Here is a 26726-nt window from a genome sequence, read left to right on the forward strand (position 1 = left end):
GGAGTAGGAGTGGGAGAAGCAGGCTTCCCAGGGAGCGGGGAGCCCCATGCGGGGCTCGATCCCAGGACCCTGGGATCATGACCTGAGCCAAAGGCAGACGTTTAACGACTGAGCCACCCAGGCACCCCAAGACTGACTTTAAACTGAACAATTACCCCCCCCACTCTTCCTCATTCTTAGAGCTTTTCTCTTCCCTTCACTTGTTTTTCTGTAGAATCCTTTGTTCCAGGAACTGCACATCAATGTTGACATCTTGCTTACCTCAAAGTATACTTAGGAATGAGACTCAGATGGCCATTGCCAGCATTAGTCATGAAACCATTCTGAAGACATAACCAATAGGGCTGGCAGTTACTATCAGATTTCTATCCAAACCGCCCAGACCCTGTATTTTCCTATAAACCCCTCAGCCTTTTACACAGAGCAAGGCTGCAGTTTTGAAGGCATTAGCTTGCTGCAGCCTCTTTTGCCTGGAAGTAATAAAACTGTCTTTCCTCTTAAGCCCAAACCTCTACCTTTGCGTTCTATTTCAGCTCTGGAGCACAGAGCCGGGTTTTGAACAACATGATGACTATCAACAAAATTAAACTATCTTCCAAATCAGAAAGTGAGGAGACAAGTGAGCAAGAAAATCAGGGACTAAGTTCCCACAACAACAAGTTTTGGGGAAGACTTGTGTGGTAGACTTGCCTGGTGCTAGCCCCGTATGCCAAAAACAGCAAATTAGAAAACCAGGCCACTTTTTTTTTTTAAAGATTTTATTTATTTGACAGAGAGAGAGAGAGCACAAGCAGGGGGAGTGGCAGGCAGAGGGAGAGGGAGAAGCAGGCTTCCTGCTGAGCAAGGAGCCCGACGTGGGGCTCGATCCTAGGACCTGGGATCATGACCTGAGCTGAAGGTAGATGCTTAACTGACTGAGCCACCCAGGCGCCCCCCAGGCCACCTTTTTAAACTGAACCTATACTTTGTTATATATACTCTTTGCAAGTATAGTACAGTGCACTGAAAACAAAACCTACTAAATGCAATGTTGTATCCAAGATTGGCTCCTGGAATAGAAAAGGGGCATTAGTGAGAAAACTGGTGAAATCGGAATTAAATCTAAAGTTAGTAATGTACAGATGTTAATCTCTTAGTTTTGACAAATATACCATGGGAGTTTTATATTAGATGTTCAAATTAGAAGAAATTGGGTGATGGACATCTAACTCTGTACTATCTTTGCAAACTTTATATCTAAAATTATTCAAATTAAAAAAATTGTTTAAAAACCTCCTCCCCCATCCATCTGCATTTACCATACTTCTAGCTAGTAGCTTTCAAACTTTTTTGACCATCACTCACATAATACATTTGCAACCAGGTATACACACACATTCAAATATAAAATCAAAATAAAATGCTTAAGGGGCGCCTGGCTGGCTCAGTCAGTGGAACACGTGACTCTTGATCTCAGGGTTGAAGGTTGGACCCCACATGGATGTAGAGATTACTTAAAAATAAATAAATAAGGGGTGCCTGGGTGGCTCAGTGGGTTAAGCGTCTGACTCTTGATCTCAAGGTCAGAGGTTTGGGCTACACGCTTGTTGTACAGCCTACTTATTCATAAATAAATAAATAAATAAGCAAGCAAACTACTTAAAATATGTGATGTACTCAATTTTTTTCTCTTGCTTTTTTTAGTGCTGGTAACTATTCACCTATAGTGTCAGACCCACAAATGGAAGAACTACTCTAGCTATATTAGCCTACTGGTTTCTCAAACACATCATGCCTTTTTAAACTCAGGCCCTTTATTCTTCCAGCTCCTTTTCATTTCTCATTCATCTCTAGTTCTTTCCATGGCTGGAAATCATGTTTTTGCTTATGTAACACCTCCTTAAAAAGTCATTTATGGGAATCAGGTGGAGTGGTAGTTTGTTCCTGATTCCCAACCACAGGCTGGAATTTTCTCTGAGACTTTCATGAAGTCACAAATTAAATACAGGAAGGTGATTTTATTTCTCTAATCTGCAAATTAACAATTTTTAAAAAGAAACAAAGTATTAGAATAGTAGGTGGAGTCATATAGATATTTCTAGCTCCATTAGGTCAAAAAAAATAAGGGGGGACAAGAACAGTAGACAAGCCTTCTAAGAAACTTGCTGTCAGTCTATAATCAACATGAAGAGGTGGGCTTTGGAGCCAAAAAAGAAATTAAATAGTAGTTGATTATGCGTGTTCCTGAAGGAATTAGTCTTGCTGAACAGTAGTAAGCAACAATTCAAATGTCCACATAGAGCACTGAGGTCTCTGAACAAAGAACCTTCTTCCAGTTCCTCTGGCTTTCCCCACCAAGAACATCCATTCACCGTAAGACCAGAGAAGGACTCCTGGAGAGAAATGGTGAGTGTTCCCCACCAAAGGAGCTGAGGCTCAGGAAAGATAGTATTCTTGTGTTTCTATCTTAGTCTGACGGTGGGCTGATGCTGAAGTCAACTGGGCTACACCAATTCTGGTTTGAACATGAAATACCCACTGGGTATAACAAGGTATCCAGATGTGCATGGGTTGGTGAGGCAGGAGAAGCGAGGTCAGCACAAAGTCAGAGGCCCACCCTTCTAGTGTTGGGTCCACTTGATGCTCTTGAGGTCAATGCCATCCTGCACCATCTCCCAGAGAGGGCTGCCAAAAGAAAGAGACATTGGGTGAGTAAGGGCTTAGACAGGAAACAACCGACATTGGTCTCTGAACCCTGAGCCATGAATTCTCTTCATCCATTCTTGTCTCTCCACTTTCTTGCCCTGACAGACCCAACATAGTGATTAGCAAGTCCTTCCCAGCCCTCTCTCTCTTTTTAAAGATTTTATTCATTTGAGAGAGAGAGTGAGAGCACAAGCCGGGGGGAGGGGGAGAGGGAGAAGCAGACTTCCCACTTAGCAGGGAGCCAGATGTGGGACTTGATCCCAGGACCCTGGGATCGTGACCTGAGCCGAAGGCAAATGCTTAACCAACTGAGCCACCCAGACGCCCTCCCAGCTCTCTTTAAATCCTTGTCAGCTTTAGCCTCTCCACAGCTGCCAACAAACAATAACTGGATAGCCCAGGCTCAGCTCCAGTGGGGCCAAGCCAGTGGCATCAGGTTGTGGTCATATTCAAGGAGCTCTCATCCCATTCATGACAGACTATGGACACAGTTTCCCTGGTAGTACCAAGACCCTTGGAACCTGTGTAAGCAGCAAGTTTCAGCCTCTCTACTCATCCCTATCACATGTGGACCACTTTTCACACTTCTTTCTGGGTTTTGCTCTACTTCTCTGTTAGGTCTAGAGCTTAGCCATAATTACCTAGGTATGTAGCACCCTTAACCAATTCCTATCAGCCTCATCTCCCCAGAGTTGGACTGTGCTTCCAACATCCCTGGTTCCAATTCAAAAGTACCTTTTGGATATTAGAACTGAGCATCCCATCTCACACAAGAACTGCTGCTGGTAAATCTGCTAAGCTCTGACTCCCTTCAGCTTCAATGCCTTAGATAATATTCCCAGACCAGATATTACTTCAGTGTGTTATGAATATGAGATTCTGGTTTGGATTTCCCCAGTTAATATTCTTCTACCCAATTTCATTCTGTTCTTTGCTTATCCCTCTCCTTTATGCCATGCATTCCCAGCATGCCTTTCTATGTATGACATTTTCCATGGCTCTTAAAATTAGCCATCTCCTTTCTGTCCTTTCTCTTTAGAGGTCACTTATTGTCATAGACTCACACTGTAAAGCTTTAGCTGAGGGCTAATGAGACCAGGCTGAATTCAGTAGGGTGAAGATGCTGAAGCCACAAATAAGAAGAATAAGGCTTTGCAGCATGGTCAGTAGAAATGCCCTTTGAGTGTGCCAAAGAGTACCAAAAAGCCAAGCCAAGGAGGAATCTTGAGCCTAAGAAAACTAAGCAAGCTGTAGATATTTAAGCAATACAACTAGACCCTGGGAAGGAAAATCCAGAGCCCAGAAAGGCCTAGGAAAGTTCATAAAGGGAAGAAGGGCATATACCCGAACTTCCTCACTCTCAATAACTAGACCAAGAGAATCCTGAAAGTTGAATTTAACCAGGATGGAGCCAGACTCTGAAAAATTCCAGAGTCCTCAATGTCCCCAAGAAGAAGTAGAGCTGTATGGCTATTAAGGGAAGCCCCGGTGGCAACTGGCTGACAAAGCATTCTTGACCTTGCTTATAAAGCACCTTCACAAAGAACACTCTGAAGAGTAGTTCTTAACCTTTTGAGAATTTGATGAAAACTATGAACTTTCTTTCAAAGAAAATGCAAAACAACACAATATTTAGCATACAATTTCAGGGCTATCCTGTACCTCCTAAAGTCTAGCCACATAACCCAAATTAAGAATCCCTATCTTAAAGAGAGTTTTCCTCTACTTAGTCTAAAAATCGCTAATTTTGTATTGATATTAATACTATAATAATGAAAAACATCTGAATTTACATAGTTCTTTAGTTTTTAAAAACACTTTTGTCCCATTCCGAAAACAAGTAGCCAAGGAGATCCACTGTCTGGCTTTGTGGAACTTTTATTTATGTATATAAGTTTGTATGTATGTATGTATGTATTTTTAAGTAAGCTCCATGCCAAATGTGGGGCTTGAACTCACGACCCCAAGATCAAGAATCACATGCTCTACCGACTAAGCCAGCCAGGGGCCCCAACATTGTAGAACTTTTAAATCCTAAAATCCAAGTATTCTCAAAGGTTGGTTTCTGGCAGTGTGAATACATAGCTGGAGGAAAAGAGAGGAGCCAGCACTACAATTTCTTCCAAAGGTTCTCTGGTGCATAGTGCATACCTCATTTCTCGAAGACGCTTCACATGGTGAATGCACTTCTCTACCGTGTAGTCCACTTCCTCCTCTGTAGTGAAACGGCCAATGCCAAACCTAAAAAAAGGCACAAGAGAAGAGCTCCACATCTGAACTCTGGCACCAGGGTAAATTCATTCAGCAAATACTCAATGAGGATCTATTCCACAAAAGACAAGGAAAGAACATAGCCAGAGTTTCTCAGAACATGGGTCTGTGGATCACCCACAATCACGTCACCAGAGAAGTTTCCTATACCTCCTCCAGTCCTAGTGAATCAGAATCTCTGAGTGTGGAACTCAGAAATCTTCACAAACTTCCCAAGTGATACTCAATGAAGTCTGAGAACCACTGCTCTAGAAACTTTCAAGAAGAATCAAGAAGGGATAAGGAAAACAAGTCTGAGGAGACTATAATAGGAGATGAATAATACAAAAGAGGATGCTTTTCATAAATATGGCAGTTCAACTGACTGACCTGATAGAAGAGTGAGCTAAATCCTCATCAGTGCCAATTGCTCGAAGGACATAAGAGGGCTCCAGGGATGCAGAGGTGCAGGCACTGAGGAGAAAGACAAGGACCTTGTTCAGTTCATCATCGACAACTGCTTTTAGTCACAAACCCCTAGTCTTTTTTATTTTTTTTAAGATTTTATTTATTTATTTGAGAGAGAGAAAATGAGAGACAGAGCACATGAGAGGGAGGAGGGTCAGAGGGAGAAGCAGACTCCTTGCTGAGTAGGGAGCCCAATGCAGGACTCAATCCCGGGACTCCAGGATTATGACCTGAGCCAAAGGCAGTCGCTTAACCAACTGAGCCACCCAGGCGCCCCCACAAACCCCTAGTCTTGCTCCCACCCCCAGGTCCCTGAAGTCATTACATGGAGATAAAAGAGACATTCTAATCTGGGAGAGCTAAAGGGCCCAATGCTGCCTGCATTTTCTGGAATGTGAACCTAGCTCCTCCTCTGGACTTTACGGAGGATATCCTTCTTGGGCAAGGACATTACCAAAGTATGAAAGAACATGATACCACATGAGCTGGGTCTGACAACCAGGAGCAGCAGAGAACCAAGTGTTCACTCCCCTAAGATTGAACACACCATCAGTACCAGCCTAGATGGCAGTTAAACCTTTGATGGCCTTTGGAGCATCCTTCAATTCTGGAGGTCTGCAACAGAATAGCTAGTATAACACTAGAACAGATGCACGCATCTCCTGGGGCCACAAAAGGCACAAAATTCTACCCCAGGAAGCCTTCTTAAGGTGGCAAACTTCACCCAGTGCCAAGCCAACTAAAAAATCAGCACTTACAAACTGACCTTTACACTTAACCAGGAGCTCTTGTGCCTGTCATCGCCACACTAAGAAGTTTAATAATCTGTTACACCACTTAGGGGCCAGGCTAATGAACCCTATCATAGTTCCTGTCTATCCAGTCCAACTCACCTCCCTGAGGATAAGGCGACATCCTTGAGTGCCATCAGCAGACTCTCCCCTTCCACATATGCAAAGGAGAGGTTGATACAGCCTGGAGAGAGAATCACTATAAGAGGAGGTTCAAAGTCTTAGGCTCTTCCAGAATGGGGATAGAAAGGGCATGTCCATACCTGGGTAATGGTGCTCAGGGTCGCCATTCATCACCACATCCGGAAGGCTCTTCATTATCTTCTGTGTCAGCCGCTCTGCTAACTTTGAGATCCACTTATGGTCATACTGAGAAGCAGGCAAGGGAGGACTAAGCACAGTGACCATTAACAGCTCAGAAACATACAAGATGAGGAGCCCTACTCCTGTGCTCAGAAGTGACTGTGCATCAGGCCCACCTATCATCCTGTGTTACTCGTGGAGATCACTGTATGCCCAATACTGAGCACAGTACCTGGCATGCAAAGGTGCTCAATAACTGGACACATGGTAAAAATGAAGGGGGGAAATTGGAGGGGGAGATAAACCATGAGAGACTATGGACTCTGAGAAACAAACTGGGGGTTTTGGAGGGGGTGGGGGGATGGGTTAGCCCAGTGTGGGTATTAAGGAGGGCACGTATTGCAAGGAGTACTGGGTGTTACACACAAACAACGAATCATGGAACACTCATCAAAAACTAATGAAGTACTGTATGGTGACTAACATAATTAAATTAAATTAAAAAAAAATAAAAACAACTGGACACATGGTTCGAATAAGCTAGAAATAAATGAGCCGGTAACCACTGAAAGAACCTGGATTTTGGAGCCCATAACACCTCCCACAGAACAAGATGCCAGCAGTACTGGGACAAGGATGGGTTTCCTAACCCTCCTCTTCTAGCAGAGTTGTGCTGAGAAGCCTCAATAGGAGACCCGAACAGGGGAAGAAGTTGCAGAAGGGAACTGCCCTCCCCATACCTCCATCTCTTGCTGTGCCACCTCACATGCGGCCCCCAGCCCCACCACCAAGGGTGTGGGCACTGTCCCAGACCGCATACCCCGCTCCTGCCCCCCTCCACTCTGCAGGGCCTCCACACGCACACGGGGCCGGCGGCGAATGTAGATGGCACCAACCCCTGGGAAACAAAGTTTGTTACAAAAGAGAAAAAAAGAAAAATGCAGATGAAACAAAGTATCACTTTCAAAAGGGGTCAAAATATTCTTTCAACTTTTCTGTAAGCTTGAAATTCTTCAAAATAAAAAAAATGGAGGAAAAGGAGAAATGGCAGTAAAAGCATAATATTTATAAAAATTACTGGGGCACCTGGGTGGCTCAGTTGTTAAGCATCTGCCTTCTGCTCAGGTCATGATCCCGGGATCCTGGGATCAAGCCTCACATCAGGCTCCCTGCTCAGCGGGAAGCCTGCTTCTCCCTCTCCCACTCCCCCTGCTTGTGTTCCCTCTCTAGCTGTGTCTCTCTCTGTCAAATAAATAAATAAAATCTTAAAAAAAAAAAATTTAACATCAGGAAGGTAAGTACTAGGAGTAATGACCAAATGGTTTAAACTAGCTCCCTATGCATGTCTGAAATGACATCATGCAATGTATCATTATTCATAAGAGCAAAATATCAGAAACTCAGATATTCATCATCAGAGGAATGGGCAAATAAATTATGATATAGTCCACACAATGAAACACAAAGCTGGTGTATAAAAGAAAGAGGAAGCTCCTTCTGTACTGCCACTGTAAAATTTCCAAGATACATTGTTAGAAAACGGGTGAAATCTGAATAAAGTTTGTACTTTCCTTAAAAAAAAGCATTATTAGGTGAAGAAAGGAAGATTCAGAACAATGAGTATACCATGCTATTTTTTTAGTAAAAACGTAAGGGTAGGAGGGAAAATATATATGTGCTTGTAAACATATAGAATAATTCTAGAAAAATATTCAAAAAACAGCCTCCCCAGAGGAGAACTACATTAATGGTAGAAAGATATGAGAGACTTTCTGGCCTTGTACTTTTTTGTAGCTTTTGAATTTGGAACCATGTAAATATATTACCTCATCTAAACAGAATAAAATTTTTTTTTAAAGATTTACTTATTCATTTGAGAGAGAGAGAGAGAACAAATGGAAGAGGCAGAGGGAGAGGGAGAAGCAGACTCCCCACTGAGCAGGGAGCCCGACATGGGGCTCGATCCCAGGACCCTGAGATCATGACCTGAGCTGATGGTAGACGCTTAACCGACTGAGTCACCCAGGCAGCCCCAGAATAAATTTTTTTTAAAGGGGTGGGTGACTGGCTGGTTTAGTCAGTGGAAAATGTGACTCTTGATCTCGGGGTTATAAATTCAAGCCACACGTTGCATGTAGAGATTACATAAAAATAAAATCTTAAAAAAAACAACAAAACAAAACCAAAAATCTTTGGGGGAAAAAACAGAAAGATGAGAGTGGAATTAAAAATTAGCACACTCTCCCAAAGTGTATCAAAGCTTAAAAATGTATATAACTTAAGGGGCGCCTAAGTGGCTCAGTCGGATGAGTGTCTGACATTTGGTTTCAGCTCGGGTCGTGGTCTCGGGGTTGTGGGACTAAGCCCCATGTCAGACTCTGCATTCAGCAAGGAGTCTGCTGGAGATTATCTCCCTCTCCTTCTGTTCCTCCCCCTGCTTGTGCGCTGTCTCTCACTCTCTCTCTTTCTTTCAAATAAATATAAATAAAATCTTTTTTTTTTTGAAGATTTTATTTATTTGACAGAGAGAGACACAGCGAAAGAGGGAACACAAGCAGGGGGAGTGGGAGAGGGAGGAGCAAGCTTCCCAAGGAGCAGGGAGCCCGATGTGGGGCTCGATCCCAGGACCTGGGATCATGACCTGAGCTGAAGGCAGACGCTTAACGACTGAGCCACCCAGGTGCCCCAATAAAATCTTTTTTAAAAAAATGTATATACTTAAGACTTGGCAAACCAACTTATAGGAATTTCATGCCAAAATATGACCAGGAATGTGCAAAGATAGTCACGAAGTAGTCACAGGTTTTAAACAGAGTGGTCACTTGGTGAAGTTCATCTTCTTCCATCTGCAACTAAGAAGTTGCAAAACAACTTCTTAGGCAGAGATTGTAGGTACTAACTACCAAAACTAAGGCAGTACACCCCAAATTTATTACAAAGGGCCCCAGTTTTGAAATAATTTATAGAACAAACTACACTTAATTAAGAAATATTTCATTTCCTCATCAGATTCAAGTATCCTCACTATGTGATGCTCTGCAGTTCCCAAGTTCAGAGAGCACAGGCTCTGACCCCACATCTGGATAGTGAAAGATGCCATGTTATCTAAATCCACTGAGATCCTGATTTCAGAAAGCAGGAGTTTGGATAGTGAGAGATACATATACACATTTAAATGCTGATCAGAGCTTCTGCTCAATTGGTTTTGTCAAAATACATATACCCATAATAAAAGCCAATAAAGGCAACATTTTGATTAAAGATAGAATGCCTATTGTGTTTTTTATAATACTAGCTCACAGAAACACTCGATAACCTCTGGGAACCTTGAGAAGAAGCCATCTTACATATTTCCAGGAGCTATCAGCTTTCTCCTCAGGGTGTATACCCCAGTGACATACCCTATGGATATAGAAGGTGTACCAGCATTACCAACCCCCACAGGCCCTCACCTGAGAGAGAGAGGAATTTTATGGCTACCTCCATAAAATAGAAAACAAGATTGGAGTGAAAAGAATTCTAGCTAGGAAACAATCCTGGGCCAATAGGACCATAGGGAACAGATAAGTATCCTTGAGAGACTAACAGGAACACATTAAATATAGGCATAAACACCATAAAATAAAAAAAGAGATGTAAAAGCCCAATCTTCCCCTAGGCTACAGAAAGACACAGGGAATGAAGGACTCAAAGCACATTGCTCTGAATATCATAGTGGGGCAGACAAGATAGCTGGCCTTATCTAGCTAAATTTGATATGATAAAACCCTTTGATCCTCAACCAAATTAACCTTCATTTGCTTTCTAAGGATTTTCTTTATTTTTTTAAGATTTTATTTATTCATTTGACAGAGAGACACAGCAAGAGAGGGAACACAAGCAGGGGGAGTGGGAGAGTAAGAAGTAGGCTAGGATCATGACCTGAGCCAAAGGCAGCCATGTAACGAATGAGCCACCCAGGCGCCCCTCTAAGGATTTTCTAAAGAGATTATGGAACAATGGACTGCTATATACAGTTAACTGCAAGAGTCTACAAATACGCAAGTATTCTTGGTTATTGCTAAAGGACACTTGCATTCTGCAAGACACTATGATTGTACAACTTCCTCTGAGAGCAACGATAGTCTCAAATAAGTTCAAGAAACATCTATCAAGGAGTTTACTGTGAGGTCTGAGAGAAGGAACTCTAGGAGAGGCTGGTACCTTTGGGACCATAGATTTTATGACCACTGATGCTCATGAGATCAATTTTCATGTCATTGACGTCAAGTGGGATTTTTCCAACAGCCTGGGCTGCATCGGTATGGAAATACACCTTTCTGGAACTGCAAATCCGCCCTGAGGAAACAACAGAAGGGAAGAATCATAGCACAATGTTGGGAAGTCACCTGGCAGTGACCCAACAACACACCCTGAGTTCTAAGGCAAAACTGCATCTGGCATTACCCTTTAGCCATACAGTAAATAACTTCTCGCTCTCTCTCTTCCTCTCTTCCTCCCACTCTGTCATTCTCAGCTAGTTTCCTTCACTAGAAAAAGTAAGGGCAAGTACACATCACCAAATCAAAACATCCCTGATATTCTGATGCGTAAGACTCTTCTTACCTTGTTAACACAGGCCTTTCGATATATCAGACCAACTTTTATATCTTTCTTAATTTAAAGGAAGCAAAGATTAGCAGAGCTATTTGCTAATGTGCCTTAGGAGTTACAGGGTGAGTCTTGGGCTCTAAGTGAGCATAATAAAGAGATGTACTAAAGTGACAAAGGTGAAAAAGGAAGAGAAAAAAGGGCGGTGTTTTGTTTTGGGCAGCAATTGCAGTTAAATGAAAAGAACAGAAAGAATACTAGACCTGGATTCAAATACTGCTATGCCATACACAATAGGTCTTTGAACAAGGAACTAAAACTCCCTTTCCCTTGATCTCCCTCCTAGACCACTCTTGCTCCTCATATGGATCCCAGTGGTGGGCAAGCATCAAGGTCCACCCATGGTACTCACCTATTTCCGCAATGGGCTGCTTCACTCCAATCTCATTGTTCACAGTCATGACTGAGACCAGGCTGGTATCTGGCTGGATGGCAGCCTCTAGTTCCTAAGAGTATCAGGAGCAAGGAGACTATATAGTACCAACAAAGTCCTCCCTAACTCAGAATGTAGGCAAGCTTAGTCTTGGAAAGGGGCCTTTCACCACCCACTTATCAGTATGGTTAAAATAAAAATAGTGACAACACATACTGGCAAGGATTCAGAGAAACCGCATCATTCACACACTTGGTTATTACTACTAGTAGGAACGTAAAATGGCATAGCCACGCTGGAAAACAGTTTGATAGTTTTTGTCTCTTACTAAACTAAACATGAAATTACCATATGGCCCAGTAATTGCACTGTTGGGCATTTATCTCAGGGAAATGAAAACAGATTCACACAAAAAACTTATACATAAATGTTGATAGCAGCTTTTGTCAGAACAGCCAAAACCTAGAACCAACCCAGAGGTCGTTCAACAGGGGAATGGTTAAACTGTTGAACCACCACACGGACTAGGACTCAGCAACATAAAGAACAAACTACTGAGACATGTTAACAACCTAAATGACTTGCCAAAGACTTACGCTAAATGAAAAAGCTAGTCCCTAAAGGTTACATACTTTATGATTCCATTTATATAACATTATTGAAATGACAAAATTAAAGAAATGGAGTTCAAATTAGTGGTTTTTTTTTTTTTAAAGATTTTATTTATTTATTTTTTGATAGAGAGAGACACAGCGAGAGAGGGAACACAAGCAGGGGGAGTGGGAGAGGGAGAAGCAGGCTTCCCACTGAGCAGGGAGCCCAATGCAGGGCTCAATTCCAGGACCCTGGGATCATGATCTGAGCCAAAGGCAGACACTTAACTGACTGAGCAACCCAGGCACCCCCAAATTAGTGGTTTTAAAAGAACAACATGAAGCATCACAGTGGTGATAAAACTAATTTGATGGTGGTGGTAGTTACACAAACCTACATGTGATGAGTGAGTAGAGGTAAAACTGGGGAAATGAGAATAAGATTGGCAGACTGTGTCAATGTCAGTACCCTGGTTGTGCTATTGTACTATACTTTTTCAAGATACTACCACCATGAGGGACAATGGGTAAAAGGTACATGAGATCTCTCTGTACTATTTCTCACAACCACATGTGAATCTACAATTACTTAAAAATTAAAAGTTTAATAAAAAAAAGAGAGAGAACCTTTCCTAAGGTTGTCAGAGTAAGCTGCAAACAACAAAGTAAGTAGCAAAAAACAAGGTTATTGGTGACAACACTGAGGTAGGGACCTCACTGGACGAAAATGTTTCTCATAATGGAATTATTAATCAGCCTCCCAATATCTTGCTTTCCCGGACACTGGTCTATTAGAGGGGCTCAATGTCATATTTCTCTCAGCTTCTTGTTTGCTTCCTTCATAGCATTTATCCCAGTTTGTAACTACTTCATTTATATGTTTGTTTATATGTTAACTGTCCCCTTTATTAGAATGTAAGCTCCCTGAAGGCAGGGACTAAGCTTGTCTTGTTCATCCCGCTATCCCTAGTGCCAAGCTCTATGGAATAATAAATACTATAAGGCGAAAAAAAAGCACGTTAAGTATTATGAGAAATAAAAAGCCAGAAAATACATGCTCCTAGTATTCAAAAGACTTAACCTAGTGGAGAGATAGACATAAACATACAACAGAGCACAGTAGTAGAAAACAATAGGAATTTAAGGAATTTAGAGAAAAAAGATATTAATAGGGGTTGGGGCAGCCAAAATAATTTCAGCAAAGAGCTGAACTTGAGCTAAGTGGTTAAAAGAGGGAGAGAATTAAGGAAAGTGCAAAGAAAAGGAGAAGATACCAAGGGTACAGGGCTATGAGAGAACAGGCCCGCAACAGGATTGGCCAGGACCGATCAGGGAGATGTGAAGGCAGTGTGGCTGAAGGGGAGGGTTTTATGAAGGGGCAGAGTGGTCAACAATATTGGAACACTAGGTGACAACCACCATGTCTATTCTGAGACCAGTATTACCTGAGTATCAAAACCAGACAAAGATATCACAAGAAAACTACAAATCAGGATCCCTGAAGACTATAGAAACAAAAATCCTTAACAAAACAATAGCAAACTGGGGCACCTGGGTGGCTCAGTCATTTAAGTGTCTGCCTTCGGCTCAGGTCATGATCCCAGGGTCCTGGGTTTGAGCCCCGCACTGGGCTCCCTGCTCAACGTGGAGCTTGCTTCTCCCTCTCCCACCTGCCCTTGCTCTCCCTGTCTCTCTTAAATAAATAAAAATCTTTAAAAAACAAACAAAACAAAAAAACACTAGCAAACCAAATCCAGCAAGCTATCAATCAATGTATACACCATATTAATAGAGAACAAAACCCCATGACTACCTCAATAAACATAAAAAACCAAATGATAAAACCAAAATGCATTCATGATAACAACAACAAAAATCAACAGACTTAGAGGAGAACTTCTTCAATCTAATAAAGGACATTTATGCAAGAATGGTTATGAAAAATCCAGTTAACATCATACATAATGGGGAAATCTTTCACCCAAGATCAGGAACAAAATGAGGGTCTGTTCTTACCACTTCTATTCAACTTTGTACTAGAAGCTCCTGCCAGGCAACTGGGCAAGAAAAAAATAAATAAATAAAGGCATCCAGGGTGGAAATGAAGTAAAATGATCTCTACTTGCATGTAACATGGCTCTGTCCACAAACTGTATCTTAGGATTTGACTAGGGATGCTGGTATCCAAAATCTGGTGAACAAGATGCATGAACTCCCTACCCAAAATGTACAGATAAGGATATGGGCCACAAAGGGAAATATTCTTCACAAAAACTACACCTCTCTTTAGAGGGATGAGAAACATCAGTACAGGGGAGAAGGAGGCCAGAGCTTCTCCATGGTGAGTGTTGAATCCCTAGCATCCTGCACACACACCCAGTGGCCCTCAGACAAACCAGGAAGCACTGACAAAGCTGAGAAAAACTCCTCCAGAGAAAAAGAAGATAGTGCACACTCAGGGGGAATATATGCTCAGCTTCTCTCCCAGGCCTATTTCTCTAAGCTCCCCCTCACCATTAGATCTAGTCCTTCAAGCTCCAGCTGAGGCTGAAGACAGATTTACAGGCTGAAGTCAAGCCCCTCCTATTTTGCCCCTCCTACCAGTAGCCACTCCTACCTTCAGGTCGATGATCCCACTCTTCTTCACCGGGAGGTATGTGACCTGAAAGCCCTCAGCTTCCAGTGAACGGCAGGAATCCAAAACACATTTGTGCTCTGTCTGAGTGGTGATCAAGTGCTTTTTCCGTGACCTATAGAACCTGGCCACCCCCTAAAAATTGGTGGTGGTGGAAGGAAGGAAGGTATACTCAGAGAAACAGCAAGGACTTCAATCCCACTTGAAAGAAAAAGTGGGAAAGAGCTGTATGTTCCAACATCAATTCTGTGACACCAATGTACTACAATCAACAATTCTGACACTAACTACTTTGAGTTAGTCAAATCCTGCAGATTAAGGGGCTCAGTCCCACAAGACTAACCCCACTTCAGATGTCAGCCACAAGGCCCAGGTGTCACAAGCCAGCCTCCAGTACTTTCGCCCAGCTGGCTACAAATTCTGGACTTCCCACAGCCCCCTAAGGTTCAATAATTCACCCAAATGACTCTCAGAACTCGCTGAAAACACTACACTATTACTATTATTATAAAGGATACAATAACCCCTAAGGTTCAATAATTCACCCAAATGACTCTCAGAACTCGCTGAAAACACTACGCTATTACTATTATTATAAAGGATACAATTCTGGAACAGTCAAATGGAAGAGATGCATAGGGCGAGGCCTGAGGAGGGGATGGGCACAAAGTTTCCATGCCCTGTCTCTGTGAATCTAGGCATGCCACCTGCCCAGAGCATCCATGAGTTCACCAACCTGGAAGATCCTCTGAGCCTTACTGTCTGGAGTTTTTATGGGGGTTTCATTACCAAGGCATGACTGATTGAATCACTGGCCAGAGGACTGAGCTCAATCTCTAGTTCCCCTCTCCTGCACTGAGGGAAGTAGGGCTGAAAGTTCCAACCCTCTAATCATAAGCTTTGTTCTTCTGGAGCAGCCAGCCAATCCCTTGCAACCAAGAGTCCACATGAGTCACTTCAATACCATAAATTCAGAAGGTCCAAAGGGGTTTGTTATGAATAACAAAAGACACTTCTATTATTCAGGAAATCCAAGGATTTTTGAGGCTCTGTGCCAGGAATATTTTATATAAGAAAATATATTTTTTATGATACCACAGGTAGAAAATAGGGAACATGCCTATCCTTGCATCCCAGGAAAAAGCTTCTCTCTTTATTTCCACTTAATAGTAAAACATGCAGATATGGTGACACTGATACCCAAAGCTGCCAGTGTAGAAGGAAAACTCACTCACTCATTCCTTGCTGATGGAAGTAATTATGCTATCATCTCTTCAGAAAATCATTTAGAAAGATGTCTTAAAAGCTGTATTCACAGTCTTTAACTGTGATTCCTCATTTTAGGATTTACCTTAGGGAAATATTTCTTTTTTTTTTTTAAAGATTTATTTATTTGATAGAGAGAGAGAGACAGCGAGAGCAGGAACACAAGCAGGGGGAGTGGGAGAGGGAGAAGCAGGCTTCCTGCGGAGCAAGGAGCCCGATGTGGGACTCGATCCCAGGACCCTGGGATCATGACCTGAGCCGAAGGCAGACGCTTAACGACTGAGCCACCCAGGCGCCCTTAGGGAAATATTTCAAAAGACAGGTCAAGCTATAGAGATGGAATATGTTTTTGCTGTATTTACAATCTTTAAAAAAAAATGGAAAGATTATTGCTAATTGAATTTAAAGTTTTTAAAAAAGGAAAGATTAAACACATCCAACAACAGAGAAATGAATAGTAAAGTATGATAACACAACTCCATGAAAAAGAAGGTAGTTATATTAAAAATTATAAAGTTTGGGGCATCTGGGTGGCTCAGATGGTTAACCGTCTGCCTTTGGCTCAGGCCATGATCCCAGGATTCTGGGATCAATCCCCATATCAGGCTCCTGGCTCAGCGGGAAGCCTGCTTCTCCCTCTCCCTCTGCCTCCCTCCCTGCTCATGCTCTCTCTCTCTCTTTCTGTGTCTCAAATGAATAAATAAAAAATCTTTAAAAAAATAATAAAAAATAAAAATAAAAATTATTAAGTTTGACGGATGCCTGGGTGACTCAGTGAGTTAAGCATCTGACATCAGCTCAGGTCATGATCTCAGAGTCCTGGGATCGAGCCCCATGTGGGTCTCCCTGCTCAGCAGGGAGTTGGCTTCTCCCTTTCCCTCTGCCCCTCCTCTCTACTTGTGCTCTCTCTCTCTCTCTCAAATAAATAAATAAAATCTTTAAAAAAAATTTTTTAAAGGAAAAAAATAAAAAGAAATAAAATGCGGTGGGGCACCTGGGTGGCTCAGTCAGTTAAACCTCCAACTCTTGGGGCGCCTGGGTGGCTTAGTCGTTAAGCGTCTGCCTTCAGTTAGGGTGATTATCCCAGGGTCCTGTGATTGAGCCCCACATCGGGCTTTCTGCTCAGCGGGAAGCCTGCTTCTCCCTCTCCCACCCGCCTGCTTGTGTTCCCTCTCTCGCTGTCTGTCTCTCTCTCTGTCAAATAAATAAATAAAATCTTTCAAAAAAAAATAAATAATAAAAAAAGAAACCTCCAACTCCTGATCTCAGCTCAGGTCTCAATCTCAGGGTCGTGAGTTCAAGCTGCACATTGGCCTCCACACCCAGTGTGGAGCCTACTTAAAACAAACAAAACAAAAACCATGCAACCCCATTTCCCCCACAAGCTTATAATAGAATACTACTTTAAAAGCAGAATATAGGGGTGCCTGGATGGCTCAGTCAGTTAAGTGTCTAACTCTTGGTTTTGGCTCAGGTCATGATCTCAGGGTCCTGGGATCCAGCCCCTCGCTGGGCTCCACATGCTCAGTGTGGAATTTGCTGAAGATTCTTTCCCCTCACTCTCCCTCCCCCTCTGCTCCCTGCCTGCACCCTCCCTGCCACCACACTCTCTCTCTCAAATAAATAAAATATTTTAAAAAGCAGAATATAGGGGTACCTGGGTGGCTCAGACAGTTAAGCATCTGCCTTTGGCTCAGGTCATGATCTCCAGGTCCTGGGATCAAGCCTTGCAACAGGCTTCCTGCTTGGCAGGGAGTCTGCTTCTCTCTCTCTCTCCCCCTCTGCCCCTCCCCACTGCTCATTCTCTCTCGAATAAATAAATAAATAAAATCTTAAAAAAAAAAGGCAGAATATAGAGGTGCCTGGGTGGCTCAGTCGGTTAAGCTCGAGTCATGGTCCTGGGGTCCTGGGATCAAGCCCTGCATCGGGTTCACTGTTCAGCAGGGAGTTTGCTTCTCCCTCTCTCTCTACCTCCCACTTGCGCTTGCTCTCTCTCAAGTAAAAAAATAAAATCTTTTTTCTTTCTTTAAGATTTTATTTATTTATTTGGCAGAGTGAGAGAGAGAGCACAAGTAGGGAGAGGAGCAGGCAGAGGAAGAGGGAGAAGCAGACCCCCAGGATGATGACCTGAGCCAAAGACAGATGCTTAACGACTGAGCCACCCAGGTGCCCTAAATAAAATCTTTTTAAAAAATTTAAAAAATAAAAATAAAAAAGCAGAATGTAAAATGAATTAGGCCAAAACTATAACTATATAAAAACTGTATGTTCTTGAGTATAAGGAACATAAAAAGGAAAACATTTAAAAGTTCCCCACCCCTGGGCAACCCATTCAGGACCCCTCTCACTCTAGAGAGCTTTTTTTTTTTCCTTTCTGTTCTCACCTTCACTTAATAAACTTTCACTTCACTTAAAAAAAGAAAAGTTCCCCACCCCTTTCTATTCTCTCCTATCTCAGTTACCCACAGTGTTGAATCCTGTAACAACAGATTTACCCATTCAGGAGACTAAGGGGAAAACTGATACAACTATTCTTAGCAATCCCTGGCCTCTAGGTTTGGGGACAGTAGAGATTTTCAGTTTTAAAAACGCTCCCCATTCCAGAAATCATCCCCATTTTTGGAGGGATCTCCACCCTGGTTCTGTGGTTTCTGCATTCCAAAGGAAGGACACCTTCCGGCTAACAGAATCAGGCAGGGTGCTGACAACTCTGGACCTCCTCCCAGGCCCCCTACACACAGTCTAAGCTCAGAAGAAACAATACTGGCAGCACAGTTCAGAGACAAAGGTGAGAGGAGGTGGAGACAGTTGAACCTAGAGCAGTACACACTTTCTCAGAGCCTTGGTATTTACACAAGTGGTCCTGGCCACCAGGCCCAATCCAATGTGATTACATTGCATGAAAAACACCAGCATGACTACTGAGAGTGGAATTTTACTTTTGTTAGCACCAAAGACCCAAAGATAGAGTGACTGATCTCAGAATGGATGATGAATGTAGAGGTTGCTTTTAGACAACAGGCTTGAGCAATGGAGACCTGATCAAGGTAAAAGGGCCCACAGTGACTCCCTTGCTGAAAACAGACATCAGGAGACCCACCTCAAAATATCCAGAGGCCCTAACTAAACAATAAGCTACTCACAACCAGGCACAGTTGCCAAAAAAGGGGGAAATTCCATCTATCCCCATATCTCCTCACCTCCCCTTCAAAAAGTAGCCCCCACCCACTGCCTTCTTGCAGACCATCTCTCCTTTGCTGTCCTGCCCACCACTCCCCTGCTGGGTATTCAATAAACTTCTATCGCCTTTGTTCTGCCTCAGGTGCAACCTTTCACCACCCGCACCACCGACTTCAACCCAATCGGTTCACCCCACATTTTGGGGGCCCCCATCCAATCAGGAGAGACACCACAATGCAGTGAAGGCCTGCAGAAGCACAGCAACCAATACCTCAAAATGGGAACATCTAAAGAAACAGGAAGGGCACTTGGCTGGCTCAGTCATAGAGCACGCAACTTTTGGTCTTGGGGTTATAAATTCAAGCCTTAGGGCGCCTGGGTGGCTCAGTCGGTTAGGCGACTGCCTTCGGCTCAGGTCATGATCCTGGAGTCCCGGGATCGAGTCCCGCATCGGGCTTCCTGTTCAGCGGGGAATCTGCTTCTCCCTCTGACCCTCTTCCCTCTCGTGCTCTCTCTCATTCTCTCTCTCTCAAATAAATAAATAAAATCTTTAAAAATAAATAAATAAATAAATTCAAGCCCTAAACTGGGTGTAGAGATTACTTGAAAATATAAAATCCTGGGGCGCCTTGGTGGCTCAGTCGATTAAGCATCCAACTCTTTTTTTTTTTAAGATTTATTAATTTATTTTAGAGAGAGAGCACAAGCAAGTGCAGAGAGGGGCAGAGGGAGAGAGAGAGAATCCTCAAGCAGACCCCTGCTGAGTGGGGAGCCCAACATGGGATTCAATCCCAGGACCCAGAGATCATGACCTGAGCCGAAATCAAGAATCGGCCATTTAACTGACTGAGCCACCCAGGCACCCCTTGGTTAAGCATCCAACTCTTGATTTTGGCTCAGGTCATGATTTCAGGGTCATGAGATTAAACCCTGCACTGGGTTTCAGGCTGGGCACAGAGCCTGCTTGAGAGTCTCTCTCTCCTCTTCTACTGCCCTTCCTTACCACCTCCCATTTGTGCATGCTCGCTCAAAAAGAAAAAAAAAAAAAAAAATATATATATATATATATACACACACACTCACACACAAAATCTTTCACAAATTAAAAATTTTTAAAAAGGGGTGCCCGGGTGGCACAGTCAGTTAAATGTTGGACTCTTGGTTTCAGCTCAGGTCATGATCTCTGAATCACGGGATTGAGCCCCATGCTGGGCTCTGTGCTCAGCATGGAGTCAACTTGGGACTTTCTCTCCCTCTGCCCCTCCCCCTTCTAAAATAAATAAATCTTTTTTTTTTTAAGATTTTATTTATTTATTTAATTGACAGAGAGAGAGAGACAGACAGACAGCGAGAAAGGGAACACAAGCAGGAGGAGTGGGAGAGGGAGAAGCAGGCTTCCCGCCAAGCAGGGAGCCCAACGTGGGGCTTGATCCCAGGACCCCGGGATCATAACCTGAGCTGAAGGCAGTCGCTTAACTAACTGAGCCACCCAGGTGCACCCCCCCTTTTTTAAATAAACCTTTAAAAAAAAAGAAACAGGAAAAACTTGCTGCAAATACATCTCATCAGAAGAAAAGGGAAGGTGGGAAGAGGGCAGCCCTGAAACCACACATATAAGGGTAAAGCTGGTAACCAGAAGCAGAGAAGCATGCCCAGTTGCAAATGGATTTTGGACTTCACTGTGATTAGATCAAAAGGTTAGTGAAGGGGCACCTGGCTGGCTCAGTCGGTAGAGCGTGTGACTCTTGATCTGGGGGTTGTGAGTGGGAGATCCACATTGCATATAAAAATTACTTAAAAAAAATAAAACCTTAGGGGCGTCTGGGTGGCTCAGACGGTTAAGCGTCTGGTCTTGATCCCAGGGTCCTGATATCGAGCCCCACATTGGGCTCCTGGCTCAGCGGGGAGCCTGCTTTTCCCTCTCCCTCTGCCTCTTCCCCTGCTCATACTCTCTCTCTCTCTCTCTCTGTATCTGTGTCTCAAATGAATAAATAACATCTTTTTTTTTTTTAAAGATTTTATTTATTTATTTGACAGAGAGAGACACAGCAAGAGAGGGAACACAAGCAGGGGGAGTGGGAGAGGGAGAAGCAGGCTTCCCACCGAGCAGGGAGCCTGATGCAGGGCTCGATCCCAGGACCCTGGGCTCATGACCTGAGCTGAAGGCAGACAGTTAACAACTGAGCCACCCAGGCACCCCTGAATAAATAAAATCTTTTAAAATAAATAAATAAATAAATGGATAAATAAATAAATAAATAAAATCTTAAAAGAAAAAAAGGATGAGGAAAAGGGTTGATTCACCATTATCCACTCCCTGAAGTAGCTGCCACCCATAACACCAGTGGTTAATGGTTAAAGAGCCACCTCCTTTCATGTCCGACTACCTCACTAAACTTAGTTCAACAGGAACAAAGATTTAAGATGGAGTAGATCACAGAGGGTTGAAGGAAGCAACAAATTAGAAAAAGCGTATGTTTGCCTGTGTCTTTTTTCAAAATAGGGTAGGGGTGGGTAGCTGGGAAATACATTTATGAGCCCAAATGATGGAGGGACACCATCTCCCAAGTCAGGAAAGCCCAGATATGCCCTCTGGTTTTCTTACCTTAATTGCTATGTTGTTAGATTCAGTAGCGCCACTAGTGAAAATGATCTCACGAGGATCAGCCCCAATCAGAGATGCTACTTGCTGCAAACCAAGAAACAGAGATAAATGACATCAGTTCCCCAGGCAGGAATGCAACTGCAGACACAGCTGGGACAGGAGCTCTGGTTCAAAAAAAGCTCCACTGCACCCTATCAACCGCCCAGGAAGAAGCTCTGCACCCACTAGGGTCAGACAATGGGTAGATTCAGTTCCATCCCAGATCTGAGGCTCTTTCCCTGCCTAACACAAAATAATAACAATAATGGTTATGGTTATTTATTTAAAGATTTTATTTATTTATTTTTACAGATTTTATTTGAGAGAGAGAACACGAGCAGGAACAGGGGCAGAGGGAGAAGGAGAAGCAGACTCCCCACTAAGTAGGACCCCGGAGGGGCGCCTGGGTGGCTCAGTCGTTGGGCGTCTGCCTTCGGCTCGGGTCATGATCCCAGGGTCCTGGGATCGAGCCCCAAATCAGGCTCTCTGCTGTACGAGAAGCCTGCTTCTCCCTCTCCCATTCCCCCTGCTTGTGTTCCCTCTCTCGCTGTGTCTCTCTCTGTCAAATAAATAAATAAAATCTAAAAAAAAAAGTAGGACCCTGGGATCATGACCTGAGCAGAAGGCAGAAGCTTAACTGACTGAGCCACCCAGGCTCCCCGAAGATTTTATTTTTAAGTAATCTCTACACCCAGCACAGAGCTCAAACTCACAACCCAGAGATCGAGAATCACATGCTCTACTGACTGAGCCAGTGCCCCAATACTGGTGCCCCAATATTGGCTATTTATTTATTTATTTATTTAAGACGTATTTATTTATTTGAGAGAGAGGGAGTGCTCGCAAGTGAATGAGTGTGAGCAGAGGGGAGGGGCAGAGGAAGAGGGAGAGGGAGAGAGAATCTCAAGCAGACTCCCCACTGAGCATGACTGTGTGGAGCCCAACATAGGGCTCCATCTCACAACCCTGAGATCCTGACCGGAGTCGAAATCATGAATCTGATGTTCAACCGACTGAGCCACCCAGGCGCCCCACAATACTGGCTTTTTAGAAAGCACTTATTGAGGGGCGCCTGGGTGGCTTAGTCAATTAAGCAACTGAGTCTTGATCTCACTCAGTTCACGTCTTGATCTCAGGATCATGAGTTCAAGCCCTACATTGGGCTCCACGCTAGGCATGAAACCTACTTAAAAAAAATAAAATAATAAAATAAAAAGCACTTATGGAGCTCTTAGTATGTATAAGCATGTGTTAATAAACACATCATCAGCAGTATCTCACTGAATCCACACAAAAACCCTAAGGAATAGGAACTGTTAGAATCTCCATTTTCAATGTGTAGAAATTGAGGCTTAGAGAAATTAGATAACGTTCCAAAGTTCATTTAGTTAGGAAATGTAAAAACTAATAAAATGCCTTCAGAGAGACTCCAAGGCCTGCTCTCTAAATCTCTTTCTGAAAGAGCCCCAAACCACTTCCACGTCCACCCAGAGCTATCAAGGAAATACCTCCCACAGTCCACCGAACCTCTGACATCAGAACCTCCTAGAGTCTTCTATACTAACCTGGCGAGCATGTTCCATGGCTGCCTCACTCTCCCAGCCATAAGCATGTGTCCGGGAGTGCGGGTTCCCATAGTAGTTGACTAGGTAAGGGAGCATGGCATCAAGCACCCGAGGGTCCTGAGCACAATAGAATAGATCAGTCTCGAGTCCATAGATCACTCAGGCCCCACTCCATCCCCTCAGACCTGCCCAACCTGCCTTAACACACTCCCAACCATTCAGACACTGCCTAGATTGAGCTTCAAACATTCTTCCATCCCCTCAGGTACTAAACAAATATCAGCCTAATATACTCCCACTCTCAACCCACCTTTAATCATTCTACCAGATGATTATTCTACCATCTCCTCAGGTAATCTACAAACTTTGCCTTGTCCTGACAGCTGTTTCTGCATGTGTTTCCATTCCTACCAGGTGATGGGATCTATAAGGGCCAGGATATGACAAGAGTCCACATGTTGATGAAATCTTCCACTAATACTGAAGTGCTTATCATGTGCCAAGTTCTGTTTAAAGGGCTGCTTTATGTCTTTTAATCTATTTAATACTTACCCAAATTCACATAGTAAGTAGCAATCCAGCTAATTCCAGAGCCTATGCTTTTATTCCTACTATAGTGCCTACACTGAAGTGATTTGACCAAGGTCAATAGCTAGTAAGTAGTAGAGCCATTTCTAGTTTATTACAACTTAAACCTCCTGACTTCTGGCTCATTGCTTTTCCCAACACACTTCGAAACGGCTCTCACTTCTGCAGGATCCAGTCATTTCTGTGCATTGTCAGTTCTGCAATATAACTGTTATAAATAGCATTGGGGAAAGCTGTCCCTCTATCCTTACCAAAGGAGTTGTAGCTTGCACATCCATATACAGAGGTCGCAGCATTGACTCCGCCTGTGGGGCAGTGGCTGTATCTGAGGGAACAGCCGACTGAGGAGAATGGTCTACAACTGACAAAAAAAAAAAAGGTATGAAGTGGCCAAGCGTGAGAAAACCTATGGACACAGGGTATCCAAGACAGAAGGTGAAAGCTGGATGGAGGTGCGATGAGCGGAAAGGATGCTGGGGTTGAAGCTCAATGGAAAAGAAAAAACATCACAGAACTTAAACTGTAAAAGAAAGGGAGACAGACCATGCATGATCTTGGAGGGGGATGTTGGGACAATATTCGAATTGCTTCGTTGGGAGCTGGGAGGGATCCGAAAGGGCAAAGCCATTTACAAGGACTGAGGAGACAGAGTAGGTAAGATCTCCCTCAAAGATTACTGGCTGGATGACTAGCATCTCTTAAAGTTGGCCAGGAGAGGTCTGAAGGCCGACCGAGCTTCCAAGGATCCGAGGGCCTGTGGGGCAGGATCTGAAGGGCGACGCGGCGGAGTCAATGGGTCTGAGGGCAAGCCTGGGGAAGTCTGAGGGGTGCAGCCAGAAGGCAGGGTCAGGGGGTCTGGGTAATGGGCGGAAGAGGGAGGCTCCGTTAATACTCAGGTGCGTCGCCACGCCAAGGGGGAAGGTCCGCGCCTGCAGGGACGGTGGCGGCGAGCAGGGCCCGGAGCGTACCGCGCAGGCGCAGCCCCCGAGTGGGAGCATCGGACTTGGGCCCCGGAGCGACCGGCACAGCCGCGGCCACCCGCCTCCAAGCGGTTCGCAGTAGCATGGTCCCGCAGGCAAAGCCCCCCGCCCGAAGCGGCGGCAGTCCTCAGCTACGCGGTCCCGGAAGTTCTGCTCCGTGCCCCGGAAACAATTCCTCCCACCGCGGACGCGCTCCGCCTCGCGTTCTGTGTGAGACGTAGAGCTGAGCGACCGAAGCCGCGAGCGAGGTGAGGTGGGGGGCGCCCCGGCGCGGGGACCCGAACGCTAAGAGGGTGATGGAGTCGGGCTACGCGCTTCTTTTCCTCTCTGGACTTCCCCGAACCCTTGGATCCGCTCCCCCCCCTCCTCCTCCGGCCCCAGCCCAACTCGGGCAGGCGGCTAGGCCCACACTCCCCTAACCTTCGAACCCCGCAGATGCCGGTGGCCGTGGGGCCCTACGGACAGTCCCAGCCGAGCTGCTTCGATCGCGTGAAGATGGGCTTTGTGATGGGCTGCGCAGTGGGCATGGCGGCCGGGGCGCTCTTCGGCACCTTTTCCTGTCTCAGGTGAGGGGCGCGGGCGGTGATCTCTGGGCGGGACTACCGGACCTTCCCGTCCCGCGCCACTTGGCCGGTAGCCTGGATAGAGCCTACTTCAATTCCCTCGCTGTCGTTTAAGGAGCGGGACTGATTTCCTACTCACCTTGCCTCGGCGCTTGAGAATACGAGTTCTGATTCAAACAATGTCAGAAAATTTGACTCTACTCCTGTAACCTTAAGCACGTTAGAGTCTGGGTTTCCTTAAGTGTAGAAAGAGGTCAGTAGTATCTACCTCATAGAGTTGTAAGGATCAAATCAGAGCAAACTTAGGACAGAATGTGGCATTAAGTGCGCAATAAATGGTTGTTGCTGCTGTCGCTGTTTTTTCCAGTTGCGCATAGTGAAACAAAGTTGAGCAATTTTACTGTACTGCAAACAAGGTATAGATACGGAGCAGATAAACTCTACACCTACATCCTAAATGTCATTTTCACATGTAGTAGAGATTATTATTCCCATTTTTCCACGATGTAAGTTACCATTTACTGAGCACTTACCCAGTGTGAATCACTGTTCCAAATGCTGCATGTGTTCTGTGGTTATGATCCCCATTTTAGTTAGCACAACCTGTAAATTGTAGAGCTGGGGCACGAACACAGATCTGACTCCACAATCATTGCTTTAAAACCAGGAAACCATCAGAAAGACAAATTGGAGACTGTGGGTGTGTGTGTACGTATATATATCCTGGAGGTAAAAGCAAAACAAAAAACTAGTTTCTCTATATACTTTGCATCAGTTGCCTCCCACAAGCTGAAGGCAGGTCATAGGATATTCATCAGAATACCCCTAGAGACCCTGATGCATCTTTTTTCTAGTCATTACCTGCCTCGGGTGGGAATAGATAATGTCTTGCACAACTTCAAGAGTGCTTGATTTACTTTGAAAACAAATTGGAAAAGGGCAGTTAATGCTGTTTCTTGTATTTTTATTCCCAGTTGGCTCCATATTTTCTTCCTCTCTTAGGATCGGAATGCGGGGTCGGGAGCTGATGGGCGGCATCGGGAAAACGATGATGCAGAGTGGCGGCACATTTGGCACATTCATGGCCATCGGGATGGGCATCCGATGCTAATAAGGGCAGTGGTTGCCCAGTACAGCTACTCCTTCCCATCAGTCCCAGCTCATGTACTATAATAAAACAAGTCTTTGAGTA

General features: G+C 44.2%; 2 protein-coding genes across 2 annotated transcripts; one reads left to right on the forward strand and one right to left on the reverse strand.

The window, feature by feature from the left end:
• On the reverse strand, window positions 1–25123 carry NFS1 (NFS1 cysteine desulfurase). Its single transcript, XM_028118792.2, has 13 exons — window positions 24960–25123; window positions 24243–24352; window positions 23404–23520; window positions 21800–21883; window positions 14731–14883; window positions 11500–11593; window positions 10701–10835; window positions 7238–7395; window positions 6458–6563; window positions 6297–6378; window positions 5326–5409; window positions 4837–4926; window positions 1–2664 (listed from the first exon to the last, which is right to left on the reverse strand). Exons 1-13 carry the CDS (start codon window positions 25054–25056, stop codon window positions 2601–2603), a joined length of 1374 nt encoding a protein of 457 aa, XP_027974593.1. The 5' UTR covers window positions 25057–25123; the 3' UTR covers window positions 1–2600.
• ROMO1 (reactive oxygen species modulator 1) lies at window positions 25116–26726 on the forward strand. Its single transcript, XM_028118794.2, has 3 exons — window positions 25116–25219; window positions 25407–25537; window positions 26537–26726. Exons 2-3 carry the CDS (start codon window positions 25407–25409, stop codon window positions 26643–26645), a joined length of 240 nt encoding a protein of 79 aa, XP_027974595.1. The 5' UTR covers window positions 25116–25219; the 3' UTR covers window positions 26646–26726.

Source organism: Eumetopias jubatus, unplaced genomic scaffold, assembly GCF_037043125.1.
Source record: "Eumetopias jubatus isolate StellerSeaLion01/CBP00866 unplaced genomic scaffold, mEumJub1_p1.0 scaffold_9, whole genome shotgun sequence".
Lineage (NCBI taxonomy): Eukaryota > Metazoa > Chordata > Mammalia > Carnivora > Otariidae > Eumetopias > Eumetopias jubatus.

Coding starts and splice junctions, on each gene's coding strand:
- NFS1 (XM_028118792.2), bottom strand. CDS start 25,056: ATGCTACTGCGAACCGCTTGGAGGCGGGTGGCCGCGGCTGTGCCGGTC. Junction 23,521..24,242: donor TGCAAGCTACAACTCCTTTG/GTAAGGATAGAG, acceptor TATTGTGCTCAG/GACCCTCGGGTGCTTGATGC. Junction 5,410..6,296: donor GTCGCCTTATCCTCAGGGAG/GTGAGTTGGACT, acceptor CTTTCTCCTCAG/TGCCTGCACCTCTGCATCCC.
- ROMO1 (XM_028118794.2), top strand. CDS start 25,407: ATGCCGGTGGCCGTGGGGCCCTACGGACAGTCCCAGCCGAGCTGCTTC. Junction 25,538..26,536: donor GGCACCTTTTCCTGTCTCAG/GTGAGGGGCGCG, acceptor TTCCTCTCTTAG/GATCGGAATGCGGGGTCGGG.